At 41.8% G+C, this 19934-nt stretch overlaps 1 protein-coding gene across 1 annotated transcript; it reads left to right on the plus strand.

Annotated features, from left to right (window-relative positions):
- Positions 1–1415: 1415 nt before the first annotated feature.
- LOC136425261 (irregular chiasm C-roughest protein-like) lies at positions 1416–18774 on the plus strand. The gene is made up of 11 exons (XM_066414088.1): positions 1416–1793; positions 10435–10740; positions 10964–11127; positions 11475–11616; positions 12115–12262; positions 12679–12794; positions 13283–13537; positions 13860–14297; positions 14938–15123; positions 17337–17449; positions 18409–18774. Exons 1-11 carry the CDS (start codon positions 1739–1741, stop codon positions 18529–18531), a joined length of 2046 nt encoding a protein of 681 aa, XP_066270185.1. The 5' UTR covers positions 1416–1738; the 3' UTR covers positions 18532–18774.
- The last annotated feature ends 1160 nt before the right edge of the window (positions 18775–19934 follow it).

Raw genomic sequence — 19934 nt, forward strand, 5'->3', positions numbered from 1 at the left:
CACAAGTGTGACAGGAGCTTAAGGGCGTATATCCAAGTCCGTATGAGTTCCGTTTTGAGTATTGGTATCACTGGCTTAGGTAAAGTTTGCGGCCTAAGAAGTCATGTTTTCGGTTCGATAACCAGGCTGCACAAGGGTGTGTCAAAGTAGAAAATAACTTTTCCCCGCATGCTTCACATAAGCCAAAACATGTCAATAACGAAACTCATACTTATTCAGATTTACCACATTTGTGGAAGGATTGACATAGCATGTCACCATCACTTTTTCAAGATGTTAACCCGGACCAGACTGTAAGGTTTGATCCACTCACACCAGGAAGGACCTCTACTAGAAAAGTGTGGCGGGTTATTAACATGCTCGAGGTGTGGCTCTCCTCAAACACGGAACCTCCATTTGACGTCATATCCGAGGGACGTCCCTAACCGAAGCTAGGTACTCATTTTCACCTGAGTGAAGTGAGGAAAGTCGTGTCAAGTGTCTTTTACTAGGGCACAGCGTCAACGGGACAAATCAGGAGACCCCGGATTTGATCCCAGGACCTCTAGGTTCTGGGCCAAACATCCTGCCATTGCGCCACCGAGAATACGACTGTGAACGGGCCCTTAGGACATTACACACATTACACATCCATCGCACTGCACCTAGGAGAGACCTCGCGGATTCTTATCAGAGGTTCGCTTGACCGTAAAGTGCTAGGCGTCGGTACAAAAAGTACGCATCTACTCGGTCACATTCCTACACGGGCACAGTGATGTGGAATAGTCTCACACTAAAATTAAGAACAGCGCCCTCAGCTGCAGCATTCAAAAACATGTTGCGACGAACAACTATGGAATATGGAATGATACTAGCGTTAATGATTACCTACCGAATATGGTTATCGAATATTGGATGCATTATTGCAAATAACTGTTTGTGGCTATAAAAAGCATCATTTGATATGTCAACATATCAACATCTCCCCCTTTAAGTTGTAAACAAACGGCTAAGGCCGAAGACTGTATTCTAAGGTTAAATAAAAGTTGAACAAAAATGTCGAATCGTTAGGCCTAGAAGGCATTCGTGCATGTGTACCGATTGCTTTGGTCAAATATTGAACTTCGGGTTACGTTCAAAGCTGATTCATTTGGAGGAGAACAACGTTACGAAAACAATTTGTATCCATCAATGGATAAGAATAAGTTTATTCAAAACTGACAATGCCCACTGCCCACATAATGAGGGTGCCTGTCAGAATTTAGATCTGGCGCTAGATAAGTTATGATGGGAAAAAAAACTACCACACACAATATATTCGTCACAGCTGTAGTGGCATTTCATTCATATTTGCATATTGAAGAGTTATGACATAGATCCCCAAGATCATTTTCTTGGCGCCTTTTCATTATTATGTGCGCGGGGTCCATCACCTACAGCTGGGCCATCCCACACAATCAGGGCGCTTCACTCACCGGACCTTCACAGCGTGTAAAAAAACACCACACTGACCCCAATCTGCGGCAGGACGGCCTCAGCTTGTGCTTCCAAAGAACCTCAATTTGTCACAAACTCTGCCGTATCGATTAGCGTCAGTCCTGCGCGCCTATATCGGATCGTATGTTCGGCTCATCCGGGGCGACACGATTGCGACACGCACAATTTGTATCTTGAGTTTGATGTTACCTCCTCTCGTGCGCTCTGAGCTCTGCGCATAACGAGCTACTGAAGAGGAAACTGGCGGTGAAGCAGGAACAAGATGGAAGCCTCGGCCGCCTTCTGGTGTCTTGTGCTGCTGGCTTCAGGCTCTTTGGGTGAGTTGTAGAAACTATTTGTCTGTGAGAAACCTTTCTTTTGTAAAACCCAAAGCGTTGTCAACTAATTTGAATGTTATTGAGCGATGTGTTTATTGATGGGATCTTTAAAAGAAGACCACGGTCTTTAGCCATGTAATGATTCATGCTATACTTGGCAGAATTCCAAAAGGTTGACCTGGCCGATAATGCAATGTCCTCAAAATTGAAGTTTACGCATAGAATATTTGGAATGTGTAACACTACCGAGTGTCCGTACGGGCCTGCCAAATATGTCATTGGGAAGCCGACATTCCAATTTAGGTCTAGAAAAACTCTGCATACAGTACAGTACGGTGCTTCCTTGGCTATACGCTGGCTTAGAAAAAGGGGTGTAAGCTGTTTTATACAACAATTAAAACAGTTTTGACAGTGCTTTTGAGGGGAATATTGCATAGTTTGACCTGTCAAATTCTTCTTCTAATTTTTTTGTTGTTCTTAATCATCATGGCAATCTATTTTCTAAAGTATTTCTGTGTTCAGTTCAACAGCAATACGTCATTTTGACTTGAAAAACAATTATGATTCACATATCAATGTACCCGGTGCGTGAAGAAATTTTCCATCGTCTCATGGGGAGAGAACTAATAATGTCTCTTCTGATATCCGCAAAGAGGATTCTAATCAAACCTTCATGGGCTGTTCTTGCCGTGATTTCGGTGGATTCGTCAGAATGAAATGGCCCGACAAATGAAACCCGGCCACCGCCAACAGCTCCAGTTCAGTTTGCAATCAGCCCCGCAGTACGAACGCCGTTCGACCAGAACTAGTGTTGATATGAAGTGATGGGTTTGCGAATATTGCTGTGATTGGAAATAGTAATTGGGCGGGAGACCCTCTGGCTGGATCACCAGATAGGCAACGTAAAAACTCAGCACGTAAAATGAAGCTATCTACTTTAAAACCATATTTCTGTTACCTTCACAGCAGATAGGCAACATTAAAACTCAGCACGTAAAATAAAGCTATCTACTTTTAAACCATATTTCTGTTACCTTTTTTTTTTCTTTCGCACCAGGGTTGGGTGTTTTGTACAGATAAACAAATTAGCGATCAACTAGATTGGCTACGCCTCCTGATTACGATCTTCCCGCCGTTAATTAACGGCTTTCGCTGCTGATAAGCAAGACGGATTGCCGTGCCGTGATGTCGTATCTTTAAACGGATTAACAGGTAGATCCTGGCGGGGTTTTGTGCGTGGGGAGCTGTTTTTTTCATCCTCCTGTAGACAGCTGCAAGATTGATGAGTGACCACGTGATGCATCGCGACATTTCTTGTCTCATTTCCTAGTGCTGAATTCAAAAGGACGTCTGCAAATGTTCAACCTACCAGAACCGTGCATATGGCGAGATAATGGAGATGAAACCGTCTGCAGAAAAATTAATCAAAGACCGGCAGCCTGGAGCGTGTTCACAGTGCCTGCACCCATGCGCATTCCCTGACGGCGCTAATACAGGATTGTCCTAATTGCACCATAGAATCCACCCAATGGAAAAGTGATTAGGCCTTCGTGGCGTCCCCAAAGAAATGCAATCGCAATCAAAATTTAGTACATCATAATTAAGGTTAATGCCTTTTACATAGGGTAATAATTGCGTGGGATATTGCCTACGTGACCAAAATCATCTATTAGCGGCTTTATTTCTACACAGACGCTTGTGCCATCGACTGTATTGAAGAAGGGTTTTCATCCTTGATGTGTACACAATCAGAAAATCAAAAAGACAGCAAGTCACTGCGGTAAACCTGAAACCATCGTTAAAGCCCAATTTGTCGCCACTGCAGAAAACCGATACTTGCCTGCCGGACACCCATTCGTCTATTTTTCTTCACAGCTATCAGACGTCTAATAGTCTGTGCACTCTCTCTGTACAAAGTGTGAAGATGGAATGATCAAAATGGCCTCTGATATTCGTATCTTATTCTGCCTTTTGGTTTTACTACGGCACAGCTACAAAAGGCACGCTGGTGAGTTTTAAAGTCGTACGATGTATGATATATGAATGCAGATATTTCCAACTGGTTGGGACTATCCATACTCTTTATCCAACTTCTGGTTGATTCTTCAACCTGCTTGATTGAGGCATAATGATTGTTCTTCATCGGACTGATCACTTCGAAACATTCCGCTAAAAGACAGAATTCTCGATACTAACAAGCAGAATCTCCAACAGATGATATCGTGCTACTGTGCTATCATTTTAACCTCCACAAGGCCTTCCAACGGGGGTTAGGGATCTTAAAATTCGGAAAAAAGGGAAGTAGTCGGAAAAGGGAGTCAGTCTACGGTAAGGTTAACCTGCCTACTACCTACGTGCACAGGCAAGAAACTGGCCACTTGCTTTCCAGGTGGATCCTCTAAGAAGCCCTGTCCCTTGCCATAGCCTCTGCTTCCCGAATGTTTAACCCAGTAAGGTTAACATCTCTTTGCAAATGAAACCCTCTGGTGGCCAAACTTCCTGGCAAATATTCTCCTTATTGCCGGGTAGTTAGTCTGGTAGAGACAACCATCATTATGCGACTCTGATCATGAATAGAGTATATATGTCACTGACAGAATGGTCGACAAGCTGTTGACTGATCTTACTCAAATGTAGAAGTTCCCTTCGATTAAGATGTCAGCAAATTAGAAAAGAATGTAAGTAAGAATGATTCGTGACAGACGTTTCAAGTTAAGCAATGCTGTACAAGTAGTTCGCCGATCCCTTTTTCACGCTAAATAAATATTTAATTTTATTCTAGAGGCATTCGCTGGAGCGACTTAATTAACCGTGTGATGTATATGTCCATGGCCATTTCCTCGGGTCATTCCCGGTGCCTGTGCCATCTCTGTACCATTCCCCATTGCCCCATTTACTCTTGGTTATTCACTACTAGTCGATTTCATTTCTCGTGAGAAATACGAAAAAAGATCAATAATGATTTGGCCACGAAATTAATGCTTAAAACGAGGTTATTTTGTTGTGGATGAGGTTAGCGTTTTTGTCGATTCTACCACGTGGTCGTGGTTTTGTTCCCAGACAGTCAATTTTTTTGTTAACAACAACAACAACAAACGAATGTCTTACCGGTATATGTTGGGCTGTTTGATTGTGTGCTACTTGACAAAGTTAGTCCCGCACAGTTACTGAAAGTGAAAGATTGCAAATGCTCCCCAAAGACGCGGATCGATTTCTGCCTAAGGCTAATATATTTATGAGATATCGGCGTGTTTCCCCTAGTAAAGACTTCTCCTAACCATCTCTGACTGCTCTGGCATTTCACTCACCAGAAAAGATTGCATCGATAAAGCCTAAGTACATTCAGGGGATTACTTACGGAGAAGTGAACGGTGTGTTTGAAGGGGTGAGTAAGATTATTAGGAGGGAGACTTGAAGTGAATATTTTTCAGACAATAAAAGCTGCTAGCATCCTTATCTTTACCCAGAACGTGACTGTAATAATTCGCTCCATGCAGATTTATAACATGTATATGCAACCGTTTCTATTTTTGGAGGGGGTTGTTAAAAATCTTGAACATCATGCCAATGTTCATATTTGATCTGAATATTAACATTATCAATTGACTTCAATAACTAAGGCGCATGAGCAATTTGTTTTAATATATTAGCTTTCTATTGATGCCCCCAAACATTTCAAATGTGATCAGAATGAATAACGATTAGATTCTCACTCTCAAAAGTGGTTATTGAACGCAACCCCGATAACATTACATTGTAAGTGTAGTTTTGTTCTCACTGTAATATAAACTTCAATAAGTATGTCCCTTTTCACGCCTCCTCGGTAAGGGAATTGACCATAATAATTAATGGCCTGAATACAAGCCCTCTACACGCCAAAGGTCAAGAACTCACCAACGCGCCTCCCGCAACATCGTCCGTGATTTACAACTTAGTAAAAAGATACGATTGATCTGCGAGGCGTCTTTCACAGAATACGTGCGTAAACTACTCATCGTCTTTCCACTCCGTGACACGGATACACACCGTATGGCGAACATAGCGGTAGACCCGTGAATAGTTTCATCTGGTTGGTAAGTCACTGAATAAAAAGACTCTTTTTACACAACCAAGAGATTAATTTTACCGACGTTTCGGTGACCAGAATTGCCTTGAAGAAGATGACAGATGGTCACCGAAACGTCGGTGGAATTAATCGCTTTGTTGTGTAAAAAGAGTATTTTTAATCATAGCGGTAGACCTTTAGAAAATTTGAAAGTCATGTCGTATGCAATATCTCAGAGAAGATGATGCATAGCTGGCTCTACCATGAACATCCTGGAAATAAGTCAGATGAATTCCTTTACTCCTGGTGTGATTTCTTTCTGCCTGTGGAATATTTATGCTTTATAGATTGCATGGTCTATGAAGGTCAAAAGATGCGCGAGGAGGAAAGGGAGGGAAGATCTTTATTTATGACTCCAGGACGGCGCTCAGGCGCTACCATAAATCCTCACACTCCTGCTGGCTTTTAATCAAAGTTTTATTCAACGCTGGAGGGCTTAAGAACTGTGGGGAGATTCTCTCCCCCCGCTTCACCAATCCCTTCAAGGATAATAAATTTACCACGAGGAGAATATCATACCATGATTTATTTCAATTTTCCTGTTTTTTCTAACTTTATGCACGGCGGCGTGCACGGAGTTCCAGAAAATGACAAATATTAACTTCCTATTTATGAGATTTGCCCGAGAGGAACTTCGTGGATTATGACAACCGTACAAGGCGTTTTTGAAGGGAAGCTAACATTCTTTAAATCATTTTGAAGCTCGTGCTTATTGTGCCTGGAACATCACTATGATCTAGATATGCACCAATATGTATCATTCTCCACTAGACCAACAAGAGGTAGCCGGTCTCACATGTTAATGCCAATTCGTTGTAAAACTTCAACATTTGCGTCGTCCTACATGCCCCGCCTTGTTACCGAGTGGAACAACCTCGATGTCTCAGTTAGAAACATGGGGATGTTGGCCTCACAACAGTCAGAACTCTTGTCATTTAAACGGCTGCTTATCACGTCATTTTCAGACAGGTTTAGAGAGAATTTTGCAACTGACAACCTCTGCACATGGACATCTGCCTGCAGATGTGCTACTTGTCTGGCGTTAAGACCGCGGTGGTTAGTGGTAGTGCCTCTCGGATGAGGTGCGATATGTTTAATTTTAGTCATGTTTTAACTAAGTTGTTGTGTAGTATTGTGCGATTTGACTGAGTACGTTAAGCTATTGCTTATGTTATTGTATAATTGTATAGGTTTAAATGTTTGTCATACCTGATGTAAATATTTTTGTGGGGTGGGGGCTAGAAAAGGCATCATGCCTGTTCTCTCACCCCTTCCACATCTGTGGTAAAATTTAATAAACAAATAAACAAATAACCATACAAATAGCGTAACCTCCCTATTATATAGCTACATGTAGCTGATGTGGATTTCTATTCTATATCTATTTCTTTGACACTTCTTTGCAAATCTTTGCAGTTGTTTATAAAGCTTACACGATTCGCATTCCTAACCAGAAGTCGTCCCAAGTGTGCTGTTGCTAACACTATGTGTGCAACCTTAATCTTTTCATGTACAGTTTATTTAAGCCCCCAAGCCTCTAATACCACATCAACCAGACCAGCAGGTACACTCAGAGTTCTCTAAAGAATACCCCAAGAGCCCAGCAGTAGGAAAAATTGTGTTAAAGTAGCAATTGTCAAGACGGGGTTTAAACCCACACGAATGTGTCTTTAGTGAGCAATGAGGGCCTCATGTACCTGTGACTGAATTACTAATATGTAACTCATTCACGTCCTTAAGGGGTAACTTTGTTAGATTTTAAGGAGCCCCAGTAGGGTCTACGTCCCTTGCCAGCAATTGATGATTTTGACAAACGAGTGTTTGAATATCCCGGCATTATAACGTCTTCTACTTGGCAGTAAATCCTTATTTCCTGCGACGCAGAAATGTAGTTATTGGATCGATGTCGTGTCGTGTGAAATGAATTTGCTTGACTTGTTGGATTCGGATTCTTTTCCAGCAGCATTTCAAGTGCGAAAAAAGGTCTTAGACTACCAAATACCCTCAATACTCTTTGGCTATCGGTCTTTCAATTGTGCTCTTTTTGTTGGGAGGTAAATGTAAGCTCTTCGACTACCAAATGTAAGAGGAGGGAGGTGAATGTAAGTTCTTAGAGGAGGGAAGGAGGTTAATGTAAGCTTTTTGAGGAGGGAGGGAGGTAAATGTAAGTTCTTAGAGGAGGAAGGGGGGAAATGTAAGCTCTTAGACTACCAAATCCCCTCATTATTCTTTGAGCATCAGTCTTCCAACAGACTTAAGAAATAAGTGCTACATTTGTCGGGAGGTAAATGTCTGCAATAACATTTGGTGACACTGTGATTAGTAGGCTGAGTGCTCGACAGTTCCCAGGGGAGTTGGGCACGTTGTACACGTAAACCCGTCTAAACAGTTTTAAATTGAACAAGGCACACTTTTAAGGTTAATGCTCAGCAAACAAATGAGTACAGTCTACAAGCTTCTATGCGAGTTTTGTAAAAATTGATGAAGATTGAGAATCACATATATATTCTGAATTGAAATTGTATTTTTCGTTTACTATTTTCTTTCTATAGTGACTCAAATTAGAATTTTATGTGGTGGGTTATGATAAATGATAATATATAATTTTCATATTCTCTCAAGGTTTGCTTAATTGTTTATTGTTATTATGATTGCAGATATCTATTACAACGTATTCTGTTTAATTCGTCAAACTAAGCTAAGTTGGAAGTGAGAAAATTTCAAAGCATGTTTTTTGCCTTTTTCTTTGTTGTTTGTCGTCTTTTCTAAATGTTTTGTCTTCATTTTGTACAAATCTATGAAATCAAACAGAATATCAAACCACACTCCCCCGCCTTGTGCGCCAATATTCAACTCCTGCATATTGCCAGTTTTCCGAGAAACACTCCATAAGAAAGGCACGAAATGTCAGATCTGTCGCGATAACCGCGGCACCACGGGGAGTTCGGGAGGCTGCACGGGGAGATAGACGGTGGATTGGAGTATCCTAACGCTCCCACGGGTGAGCTTGATTATCCGGAGACAAATCGCACCTGTCTCTCCTCAGGTACTTGGGAGTGATTTAGTACACGACTCAGGAGCTCCGAATCACCCACTAGACGAATTCGATACCAATGTCACTGCGACGAACGTGAAGTCGTACATCACATCAGAACCATCGCTACTCCAGAGGGTAGTTCGGATCTAACCAATGAAAAATTTACGGGCTCATAGATCACATGTAGACTATCGGGAGATGCAGGCGACATGCCGGAAAATGAAGGTGCCAGTCGATGTCTTAACTGCACTTTGGTTTCCAATAAATTTGCCGTCCGTTCGTTTGATTTTGTTGCTCAGTGTCTCAATTCTCAATTTATCTGAGAGTGCATTCGACCTTGTGTTATGTTGATTTTTACTCTTGTCATAAGCTATCTGTTCATTCTAAAGAATACATCCTCACGCCAGTTTTGTGTAGTTTAGATAGTAATACCCTTCTGTCCTCATTAAGTATACCTAATTTTCTGTTCGGAAGCTAGCAAATGTTTGTACTTTGTCTGCAAACATTTTTCAAGACTACAAAGCTTAAAGTTCATCGTAATGAAGTTGCTACGAACTGCTTGTTAAAAAAAGAACCGACTGTAGCTTCGGCTTCCGCTTCTTATCAGTGGAATTATATTGAGACGATTGAAATGACATGTTAAAACAAAAGCGTCTTAAAGCATCGTATTAATGACACAGTAACATTCGTTGTGCTATCGTCACTTTGCAAACTGGGGTAAAGTCTTGCTTGAGTCGTACACACTTTATAGTAAGTATCTTACTACGGACAAGGAAGTCTGTTACCGCCTGCTTGGAAAGTGTAGTACATAAAAAAAAAACGTACGAAGACCTAGGACCAATAAAACCACGCCGTAATCTGTGTAACTAGTGGAGCCGATATTCATCGAACTCGACTGCCGCTTCCCTCTTCCACAGCCCTCCCAGGGGATCAATTAATTCCCTTTCATTTTCCCGCAACACGAGTTGAAATTTGCGTTAACACACACCTATTGATCAGCTGTAGTGGTAACGGGTCCTCTGGGTGACCGGGCGCACCAAGGTCGTTTGCCGTTAAACACAGGGACAGATGGTGCCGGATCTGGTTACAGTTTGTGGAGTCAATTTGAACTTGAGCCGGGGCGACAGTGACAACTGGCCCGACGCCTGCCAGGCATTAAGCTCATTTAACGTTATTCTCTGCTTTATTATAAATTTCGACCACTGGTATATTGAATCAATGAAGAGTTGCAGTTTCAAACTAAATTGTCATCTTATGGCACATCAGAAGGCAATCTCTTTATTTCTGTTCAGTGCCTGTGGTTATAGTTTTATGTGGTTAAGTGATTATATGTTACGTGCTGGTTAAGTGATTATGGAGCGGCAAATCTTGATGGAGCGGCAAATCTTGAAAATTGATTTCTGTAGAATGTAGTTTTGGAAAGTACTTTATGTGGGTAGATCCCTGGGTCAATTATTTGAAATTACATGATTTTGAATTTTCTTTTTGTGTTTCTGTAGTGTTCTGCACCAAGCAAAGATCCATTTCCGCACCGATGGTCGTTCTACGCGGAAACTCTGCCATCTTGAAATGCTCGTTTCCAGATCTATCACCAGATGACGCCGTCACTTGGGTAGCAACTCCAAGAAACGTAATTTCCGTCGGTAAAAAGGTCTCTACAAAATATCGCAGACATCGCGTAGTCGGTGATTACAAAAGAGGAGAATACAACCTGGTTATCAACAATTTGCAGTTGGAGGATGGGGGCGAGTACCGTTGCAGTACGCTAGAGGGAGCAACTAAGGAGGTGAAACTGGTAGTAGTTGGTATGCACTATGCTACTTTCTTCTGAGATCTTTATCTATGCTACTTCTTAATAAGTTTATTTCTATTGAGAATGCAATCAGAATTAATTAGCCATGTGATACATGTACAGTTTTGCTTCAACGTTTATAATACAGAACAGTAGAATGTCGAAATGTGTCTATGAAAGTGAGAAATGTTTGATTAATGTATATGATTTTATCATATCTTTTTTGTCATTATCAGCTCCGCTATCTGCCCCACCGAAAATCAGCGGAGGAGAAATTCCAGCAAAGACAGGGGAGAGCCTGCACCTCACCTGTCGGTCGGTAGGAGGCAACCCTCTGCCGCAGCTCAAGTGGTACAACGGGACCAAACTTTACAGTGACGTCACAGTGGTTTACAATCGGGTAATCTATTTATGACAATGACTATACGTACATTTTTCAGCCCGATGGAAAATCTTGATCAACAGTTGCAACAAAGTGTACAATATGTTACAATAAGTAGAAAATAGATTCAACAAAAATGATAATACATTTCCATGTCATAGGACAAAATGCTACTTTAAAAACATTGCTTTGCTACTGGAATTAGAGTTATCTCAGCTACTGCTTTGGTATCGGGGTATCTAGCGCTGACGTCATTTTATGTTGCTTTGAAGCTGGATCTTTTTTTAAACGATGGGGAATGATATTGACTTGATCATATATAGATACAACATCTACAATGACTATCTATTCAACATGCATACCAGGATTACGACGAGGTCAGTGCAAAACTGGTGCTGGCTAAGGTGTCGAAGTGGGACCACAGCTCTAACTTCACCTGCGTTGCCGACCAAGGGTACCCAGGTGTTGTCGGACCAAAGTTCTCGTCTCGGACGTTAAAGATTCACTGTAAGTAATTCAAATACACGGTTTTCACGTAAATTCATCTATTCTATCCATCGATCGCTGGAAAAATGTATCAAATTGCCACGTCGCCTATTGTCCTCTCTCCGAAGCCGTCTCCCTTAGCACACTATTGTTTGACATATTGATTTGTTCTGTATGTATTCCTATGTTTAATCATTATTTCATGTTATGACCTTTATTTATTATCTGTACCCCTATGGGCTCTCTTGGAAATCAGCCTTTTTGGCTGAAGAGACTACCCATACGTTTAAAGATGAATAAATAAATAAGTAAATAAACTTTTCACTCTATTTTGCCAATTTCTACTATTTTTCCAGCGATCCGCAGAGCCTGTAGCTTGTAGAGACTATTATTTCATAGCAAAACAGCTTCTATTTTGTTCTCACATCTCTAAAACTTTAAAAATGGTGTTCCAGATGTAAAGGTCATGGAAGTATCGGCTACCTTTTAAATTCTACTTGTACCATATTGTCATTTCAGACTCGCCATCGGTGAAGATCTTGCAACCCTCTATTCACGCGAGAGAGGGCGAGACTGTAAACCTGACATGCGCAGTAGACAGCAACCCAGCAGCAGTGGTAACCTGGAAGAAGTTAGGAGAGGCCATGTCCGGGTTTGGCGGGAACGGGTAAGAGTCATCTTATGAAAAAATAAACAACGAAACAGTACATTATGATTTGATGTACTTCTGTATTAGAATTTACTTTCATCTTAGCTTTTGTTGGGCAGGGGGTGGATGGATATTGAATTCTATGTCTTATTGTCTCCTAAAATGTAACACAAAACTGAAACGATTGAACCTCATTTTAAGAAAAAAATATGAAAAGGCAAAATAAAATCAAACTAGAAACGTGCTGTACAACAAAGTATTTCGTCAAAAAATTAAGCCATGCAAACATGCTCTGTCAAGAGCACCCTTGAGCTTAGAGATAAAAAAATCAACGACAAATGCTTGTGAATAAACGATCCCTTTAGAAACCAATCAAAGTGTATATTGTAGTTCGGCTGCAATGTACGCTGAACCTTTTGTGTTTATGATACCAGAGGGCACATCCTCCGTATCCCCAAGCTGAACAGACGAGACAGCGGGGTCTACCAGTGCACAGCGGACAACGGGATCTACCCCATCGGGATGGGAACTGCCACGGTGGACGTGCTGTGTGAGTAAACATAAGCAGGAAGTCGTGTTCCTTTTTTTTCATTGAAAAAAGCTAGATTCCTTTCTGTTGTTTCATGTTGATGCAGATCTTTTTCGTATTTCAAAAGTATGCGTAATGTTTTAATATTACAGTCACACAATTATGCAATAATGCATTCTTATGTTTAAATGACAGTTGGATTTATAATTGTCAGTAAAGTTTTGTGTTTATACTGTATATAAGACTAAAACTTCCTCTCCTCTTTTAACAATCTACTTTTCGTTGCTTAAAGATTTCCGGAAATATATCTAGATGCGTACACTTGATAACGACTAACTAGAATAAGTTGAATGCCATTTCAACTAGATGTGTAGTGTATATATTCTAGAATGGTGATAAGCTTTGTGTGCTGGTGACGGTTAACGTTAGATGCATACTTCTTCTGGTCAGGTTATTCAACCGAATGTTTCCCACCACTTTTGAACATTGTTTTTTTTCCTTCCTTTTAGATCCTCCTACCATAGATCCTGCTATAGAAGCTGAGGTCACCGTTCTGTACGGAACAGACGACTTCGTGTTGAAATGTTTGGCAACCGGAAACCCTAAACCTCGCATCCGGTGGCGGCGGAAGGATACAAGCCTGTACTGGGAAAACCCGCTCCGGTTCCACAGGGTGCGCTACGATGTGGAGGGAAAGTATGAATGCGTGGCGACGAGCAAAGGATTTCCGGAGACTACAAAAACGTCATTCATCAATGTTGTCGGTACGGTTATCTTAGAGCAACTTATATTAGCAAACCTCTATCAATAAAAATTAATGGTTAATTTTTTTAACAACAGCAAGAAACCACCATGCACGGTGTCGTCTGGACGTCATATTTGATGACACCTAAATGTTTTCAGCGTGATATCATAACGACAGTATCAATAATGGTTAACAGTTACGTCTATTTGGCTGTCTTAAAAAAGAAGACAATTGTATCTAGATACTACGCTGTTATAAAAAGTAGAAGACCTAGACATGTTTGTGTTGTTGTTGATAGTTTCTTCCAATGTTGCAACTTTGATTTTTAATTTGTCCTTCAGGTCGACCATCGATACAAGGTCGAGCTGTCAAGATGGCCGTTCGCAAGGGCAGCACCGCACGGCTCGTCTGTGACGTCATAGCCGACCCCGTCCCCGGGAAAATCGATTGGCTGTGGAGAAACAAAAATGGCGTCGAAAATGTCATTAACGTGTTGGACGAGAGTGTAATGTTGGATGAGAAGATAACTCCCCAGGGCAAGATGGGATTCCTCGCCGTGAAAAACGTGGATGAGGACAGAGAAGGGACATACGAATGCAGGGCGTCTAACATGTTCGGGCTTGCGCAGAAAGAGATTCAGTTGCAGGTCTCCGGTACCCAGCATGCTCTTGGCGCCATTGTAGCTACCACAGTCACTGTTGTCCTCCTGGCTGTTATGATTGTCATCGGGGTGGTGCTAGCAAGGAGCAAGGGACTGATTTGCCTTCAAAAGAAACCAGGTACGTGTTTAAAATAAACTTAGTAAAGATTAAGAATTCTTTATAAAGCAGTCTGCTTAAAAAATTATTTTCAAGACCACATTTTTACAACATTACCAACTCCTCGTTGCAAACATCAACATTACAACAATCCTTCCAGTTATCGACGTCTTAATTATTTTATTGATCGTGTATATAACCTACTGAATGTACTTTCTCCTGTAGTCAGACCTTAACTATGGCTATCAGCTAGTTGGGTAACTTTGGCTGTTCATTTAACCACGTATTCAAGCCAAACCAATAGATAGATAGATAAATAGATGTAGTTGTATCTTAAACGTTGAACGGAGATATCTGGCGATGCCAACATGGGGATTGATTAGTTCTTCTTCTGCACTTGGCCCTGTCATTCATCAGTGAGCGGATGTTACTGAGCTCAGCATCGCTTTTCAAGTCGTACAGTGTTCAGGATATCAATTTCCATGATGGATAGTAGACTCATAATCCTCATATTATATAACAATTTGGAATTGCTTATGATGATGGTTTATTGGTCACAATCAAGCACTGTACGGTACAGAATAACAGGTCTCAATAGTAGCACAGAATTGTTCTGCCGGTTACATCATAGATTGCGCCCTATTGTTTCATCTCATGACAGAGATACCCCGGGTGCGAGCCTCTCGGTCGTCTGCCGCGCATGCGAAGTACGGCAGAAAGCTGGGTCACGGCACGAACGACTCTGGCATCGAGGATCTGGAGCTACATGAGGTGGACGGGACCCTGAAGCCACGCCCCCCTCCCAGGGCCGATAAGGACTGGGCATCTGTAGGACTGTCATATTCAGGTACAATTCATCTAAAAATGTGTTATATCAGAGCTAAGGTTGTTAACTTTATATATTATGTGATTTTGACATACAACCATTCATTTTGAAACATTTACGAGACTGAGCATCCGCAAGCCTTTCATATTTAGGTACAGATTACATTTTTAAAAAAAGCGTTTTATCCGAACAATGGTTGCACGCTTCGCTTTATATGTTATATACTTATTTCATAAAACCTTGCATTTCGAAACATTTTCGAGTTTATACTTCCGTAGGACTGTCATATTCAGGTAGAATACTAGTATATTAAAAACTGTGTTATATCCGAACTAAGGTTGCACGGTTTGCTTTATATGTTATATACTTATTTTGTAAAACCTTGCATTTTGAAACATTTCTACGAGACTGTGCCTTCGAAAGCTTGTGCTGTCAGCATTTTAAAACCGTGCAAAAGCATACCATGCGATGAAGCACTAAGTTTCGCGAGCCTACAAAAACCCCGGCGACGATTTTCACACCTTAACGAAGTGATATTTTTGCATCATGGACGTCGCTATACACTGTGATAGTGTTATTTGGAATACAACTAATCATGTATAGAAATGACTGAATAGATTGACTTTTCAAACCCGATTTTCGGGCCCTAATATTGCTTGGGTCGCCTTTAACCCTATCCAGACTGGGCTTTTTTGGTATATCTGGGACGGGGGGGGGGGGCTGATTCGCCCCCCCCCCCCTCATAATTTCCGAACGGTATGATGTATCATCACCAAATTTGCAGGGAGTGATATTCACGTCAAGTTTTATAATTCCTGTAATTTTGGTGACGTTATGACGTAATATGACGTAATTATGACGTCATCGATGTGATTTTATTGGCTAAATAGGGAATTCCCATAATATCTAAAGGAATTAAACAAAACGGTTTGTATTATTCATTTTAAGGTATGCAAAGGCATACAACGTCAATGGTAAGTACGTTGACGTCAAAATGACGTCAAAGAATGACGTCATGTGTTGTTAGCGATCCCTTGGGATCCGCCATCTTGGATCGGCCATTTGGAAATTTTTAAAAATCCTTTTTTTCCACTTATGACCCCAAAAGACACTGAAGATAGACTAAGAACGTTAATCTAAATGTTTCTGGTAAAGAAAATGTCAGGTATTGACGATTTTAAGGGCGAAAAAGCCTGCTGATACCTGAAATAGTGATATAGTCGGCCATCTTGGATTTTGGCTGATTACGTCATCGAATTAGCATAAATTATGAATATTTAATAAGGAAAGTTACATATAATGACATGTTATGTTATACATGTAGGAAAACTAGTGTAGTTGTGCAAGAAAACCCGAGAAATATCATTGTTTTCAAAAAATTAATGATTTTTGCATAAAATGCCAGTCAAAAACCCGTTGCCATGGCAACATGAAAAAATGATAAACTTAAAACATTATTTTAAAATTGTTGCCAACAAAATTTTAGGATAAGTCACCAAGTTTGGTTGTCCTAGCATACATCGTTCGGCAGAAATACGATGTCAAAGTTGGCGCGGGCACTTTTAGCCCCCTCCCCCCCCCCAGTCTGGATAGGGTTAAGGTATTGTCTAAGGGTACGTGAGGAATTTTGAGATGTTTTTGAAAATAAAACTTTCTTAAGCTTTCTTAACCTTCCTCAACTTTAATTTCTTTCAGGAAGTTCCTTTTAGCAAGGTGATAATTTATGCAAATTAGTACGATGTCATGATTACGTCATCAAGATTTATAAGGCCACGTCCCTTTTTTTAGAAAAAAAACGCTCTCCTTGGCTTGTATTTCGATGTTCATCAATATAACTTTGCAGGAATATACATGATAGTAATACTAAAAGAATGATGCGTGGCAACGCGACTACTATGAAATATCGATTTTTGACGATTTGTGGATCTAACGTCTCCGGCAGGTCTGGTCCACTCGGCGACCCTGCACACGGTAGGTCGTGAGTTCGAACCCCGGCCGGGTCATACCAAAGACTTAGCTGTCAGCGATCGGGAAAGAGTATGGGAGTTAAACACACATCACTACCAGTGGACCAGCCCCCTGCTGTAGTGACTTGCACAAATGTGTGTGGCCCAAGGGCTATAGAAATGGAGATGGGCGCCACCCCTATGCGTCTTTTCAAGACGCCCGGGTCACTTAACTTTAATATTGCTTGGGTTGGCTTTAACATCTGTGGATCCTAACGTCTCCGGCAGGTCTGGTCCACTCGGCGACACTGCCTCCGTACGCCACGGTGGAGAGACAGCGGCCTGAGGGCGGCGACACGGAGCGGCAGGAGGCGGAGGCAGACATCGAGTGGCAGCTGACAGTAAGTAGAGACCGCATCATCTGTGTTTGCTTTCGTTTGTTATGGTTCTCCAGAAAAGACGGGTTAGGCTAGGAGGGGCGGGTACCTCAGCAGGAAACTCTTTCTGTCTCCTAAGGATAGAGGCAGACATCGAGTGGCAGCTGACAGTAAGTAAAGACCTCATCTTCTGTGTTTGCTTTTGTTTGCGATGGCTCTCCAGAAAAGACGGGTTAGGCTAGGAGGGGCGGGTACCTCAGCAGGAAACTCTTTCTGTCTCCTAAGGATAGAGGCAGACATCGAGTGGCAGCTGACAGTAAGTAAAGACCTCATCTTCTGTGTTTGATTTTGTTTGCGATGGTTCTCAAGAAAAGACGGGTTAGGCTAGGGGGGGGCGGGCTACCTCAGCAGGCAACTCTGTCTGTCTCCCAATGATAGAGGCAGACATCGAGTGGCAGCTGTCAGTAAGTGCAGATCTATTTTGATTTTCCGAAAATAATTTCATCAGGTTGGTAGAACATAGGGCAACAGACACATCCGTTGGATTAAGGAGGCCTTCTGGATAAGGACTAGTCAACACCAGTGATGATGAAGTTTCTCACAAATGGTCCTAAAGATAGCCTGACTAAATCGCGCTCCTAGCGGCCGGCCCGACTATCGCACCATTGAAAGAGAGGGTCGTTAACCCCAGTCAGCGACAGATTGAGTAAACACAGGGTAGTCCTTAAAACTGATACACTAAAATACAAGACTTTCCGGAAAATGTGGGTTAGGCTAGGCGGGGCAGGTAACCTCAGCAGGCTATCCTTTCTCGATTACAAGGTTGTGCATAGCCTTGGTACACTAAAAGGGTAGGCTGGTGAGGGAGCCCAACCTTCCTATCATATCCCACCCTTTTCCGGGAACCCCTGTATGTCAGCGCATACGTTTTAGGACCATCTTGGAGAAATTCATTTTCTATACAATGTTTTTTTCTTTCCCAGGTGGAGCCCCCTGAGCCACCACCTAAAGAGAACGTCAGACATCTGGTGAAACACGCCACAACAGCCGGCAACCGGAACAGCGCAGCAGCCGGGGACCAGAGCGGTGGATGTGAAATCGTGTGACCGCCATCTTACAAAATGGCCGCACCAAGAGAAACGCTTATGCTTCGGCCACATTTCCTAACCGGGGCCCGGTCGGGCTGTTTTGCGGAAACAAAAAAATCAAAGTGTCTGCCAATAGATTTGCACAAGATATGCGATTAAATAATTTTGGGTACGTTTTGTGTTTCTGTAGTCTTTTATATCATACTTTTCGTTTCCAAAGACTGCCCGGCCGGGCCCCGGATTGGAAATGTGACCCTAGCATTATGCTTCGGTAACATTTCCAATCCGGGGCCCAGCCGGGCAGTTTGTGGGAACGACAAATATTACGTAGAAGACAACAAAAGACAAAAAACGTAAACAATTACTCCTAACCATATATTGTGTATTTTCCTGATATGCATTTTTCTATTTTTCGTTTTCGCAAACAGCCAGGCCGGGCCCCGGATTTGAAATTGGACCTAAGCATAAGTGAGGGTCTGCATGCAATTTTCCGCAGGCAGCCTTTTTCAATTTCCCGTAAAAAGTAGAAAAAAAAACAGTCTTATGCACATAATTCGAGAGGCGAGCAAATTGCATGTCGTGTTTTTCCTTCTGAACTCAGCTTAAAGCGCTATCGGGACCATCCATGCAGACTCTCCTTAAAAGTGGAAAACACCGACTGATGTTGAATACGGGATATTTTTTTTCATAACCCGATGATTCTGAACGAATCGGTGGCATATTGGGGGTCACTTGACTATTGTAAAGTGAAAGGGCAAAAAATCCCGTTTCTAGACTTAGTTTAGAATTGTTTTCTGTGGCGTCCGTTGGCTAAATTCCTTACTGTTGGTTCAAAAGTTTCCATTGATGCACGGATCTCGATTGCCAAAATAGTGTTTGCAAACAGTAATGTAGTGACTGAGTAAGCTCCAAGCAGATCTAACGGTTGCAAAGACCGTATCCAACTGGCAAAAGGAGTTTTTATTGCAACCAGAGTTTTTTGCCAGTTGGATACGGTCAGACGTCGTAGCGCAATCTGCTAGGAGATTAGTGACTGAGGTAATTTAGGAACGAACATAAGGGTCTGTACAGATTTAGATGCCAAGCGTGACAAAGAGGAGAACATGTAGATAACATCATTCTGTTTATCGCTATAACACGCATATTTAAACGGCATGAACACCAGTGAGTGGTATGAACATTACCTTAACGCAAACTGCGTTCTGTAAAATAAACCCGCTTAGATGTCTTTGATCAGTCATGTCAACAAATGTCGTCTGTAAAAACAGCAAAAAAGACAACAGCAAGTTTGTAAATGTAGTTCTACGAGAAAGGTGTATCAGGAATACCATAACAGCTCTGCAGAAATTCTCACATTGCCTACTATACACACACAGGCACATTCTCTCTCTCACTCATGCTCAAACACACACGTGCGCACA

The sequence above is a fragment of the Branchiostoma lanceolatum genome, chromosome 1, assembly GCF_035083965.1.
Source record: "Branchiostoma lanceolatum isolate klBraLanc5 chromosome 1, klBraLanc5.hap2, whole genome shotgun sequence".
NCBI classification, from domain to species: domain Eukaryota; kingdom Metazoa; phylum Chordata; class Leptocardii; order Amphioxiformes; family Branchiostomatidae; genus Branchiostoma; species Branchiostoma lanceolatum.

Excerpts from the sequence above, each read along its gene's own strand:
- LOC136425261 (XM_066414088.1), top strand. The coding sequence starts at position 1,739 with ATGGAAGCCTCGGCCGCCTTCTGGTGTCTTGTGCTGCTGGCTTCAGGC. Across the intron at positions 12,263-12,678 it reads TCCGGGTTTGGCGGGAACGG|AGGGCACATCCTCCGTATCC; the intron begins GTAAGAGTCATC and ends TTATGATACCAG. Across the intron at positions 12,795-13,282 it reads TGCCACGGTGGACGTGCTGT|ATCCTCCTACCATAGATCCT; the intron begins GTGAGTAAACAT and ends CCTTCCTTTTAG.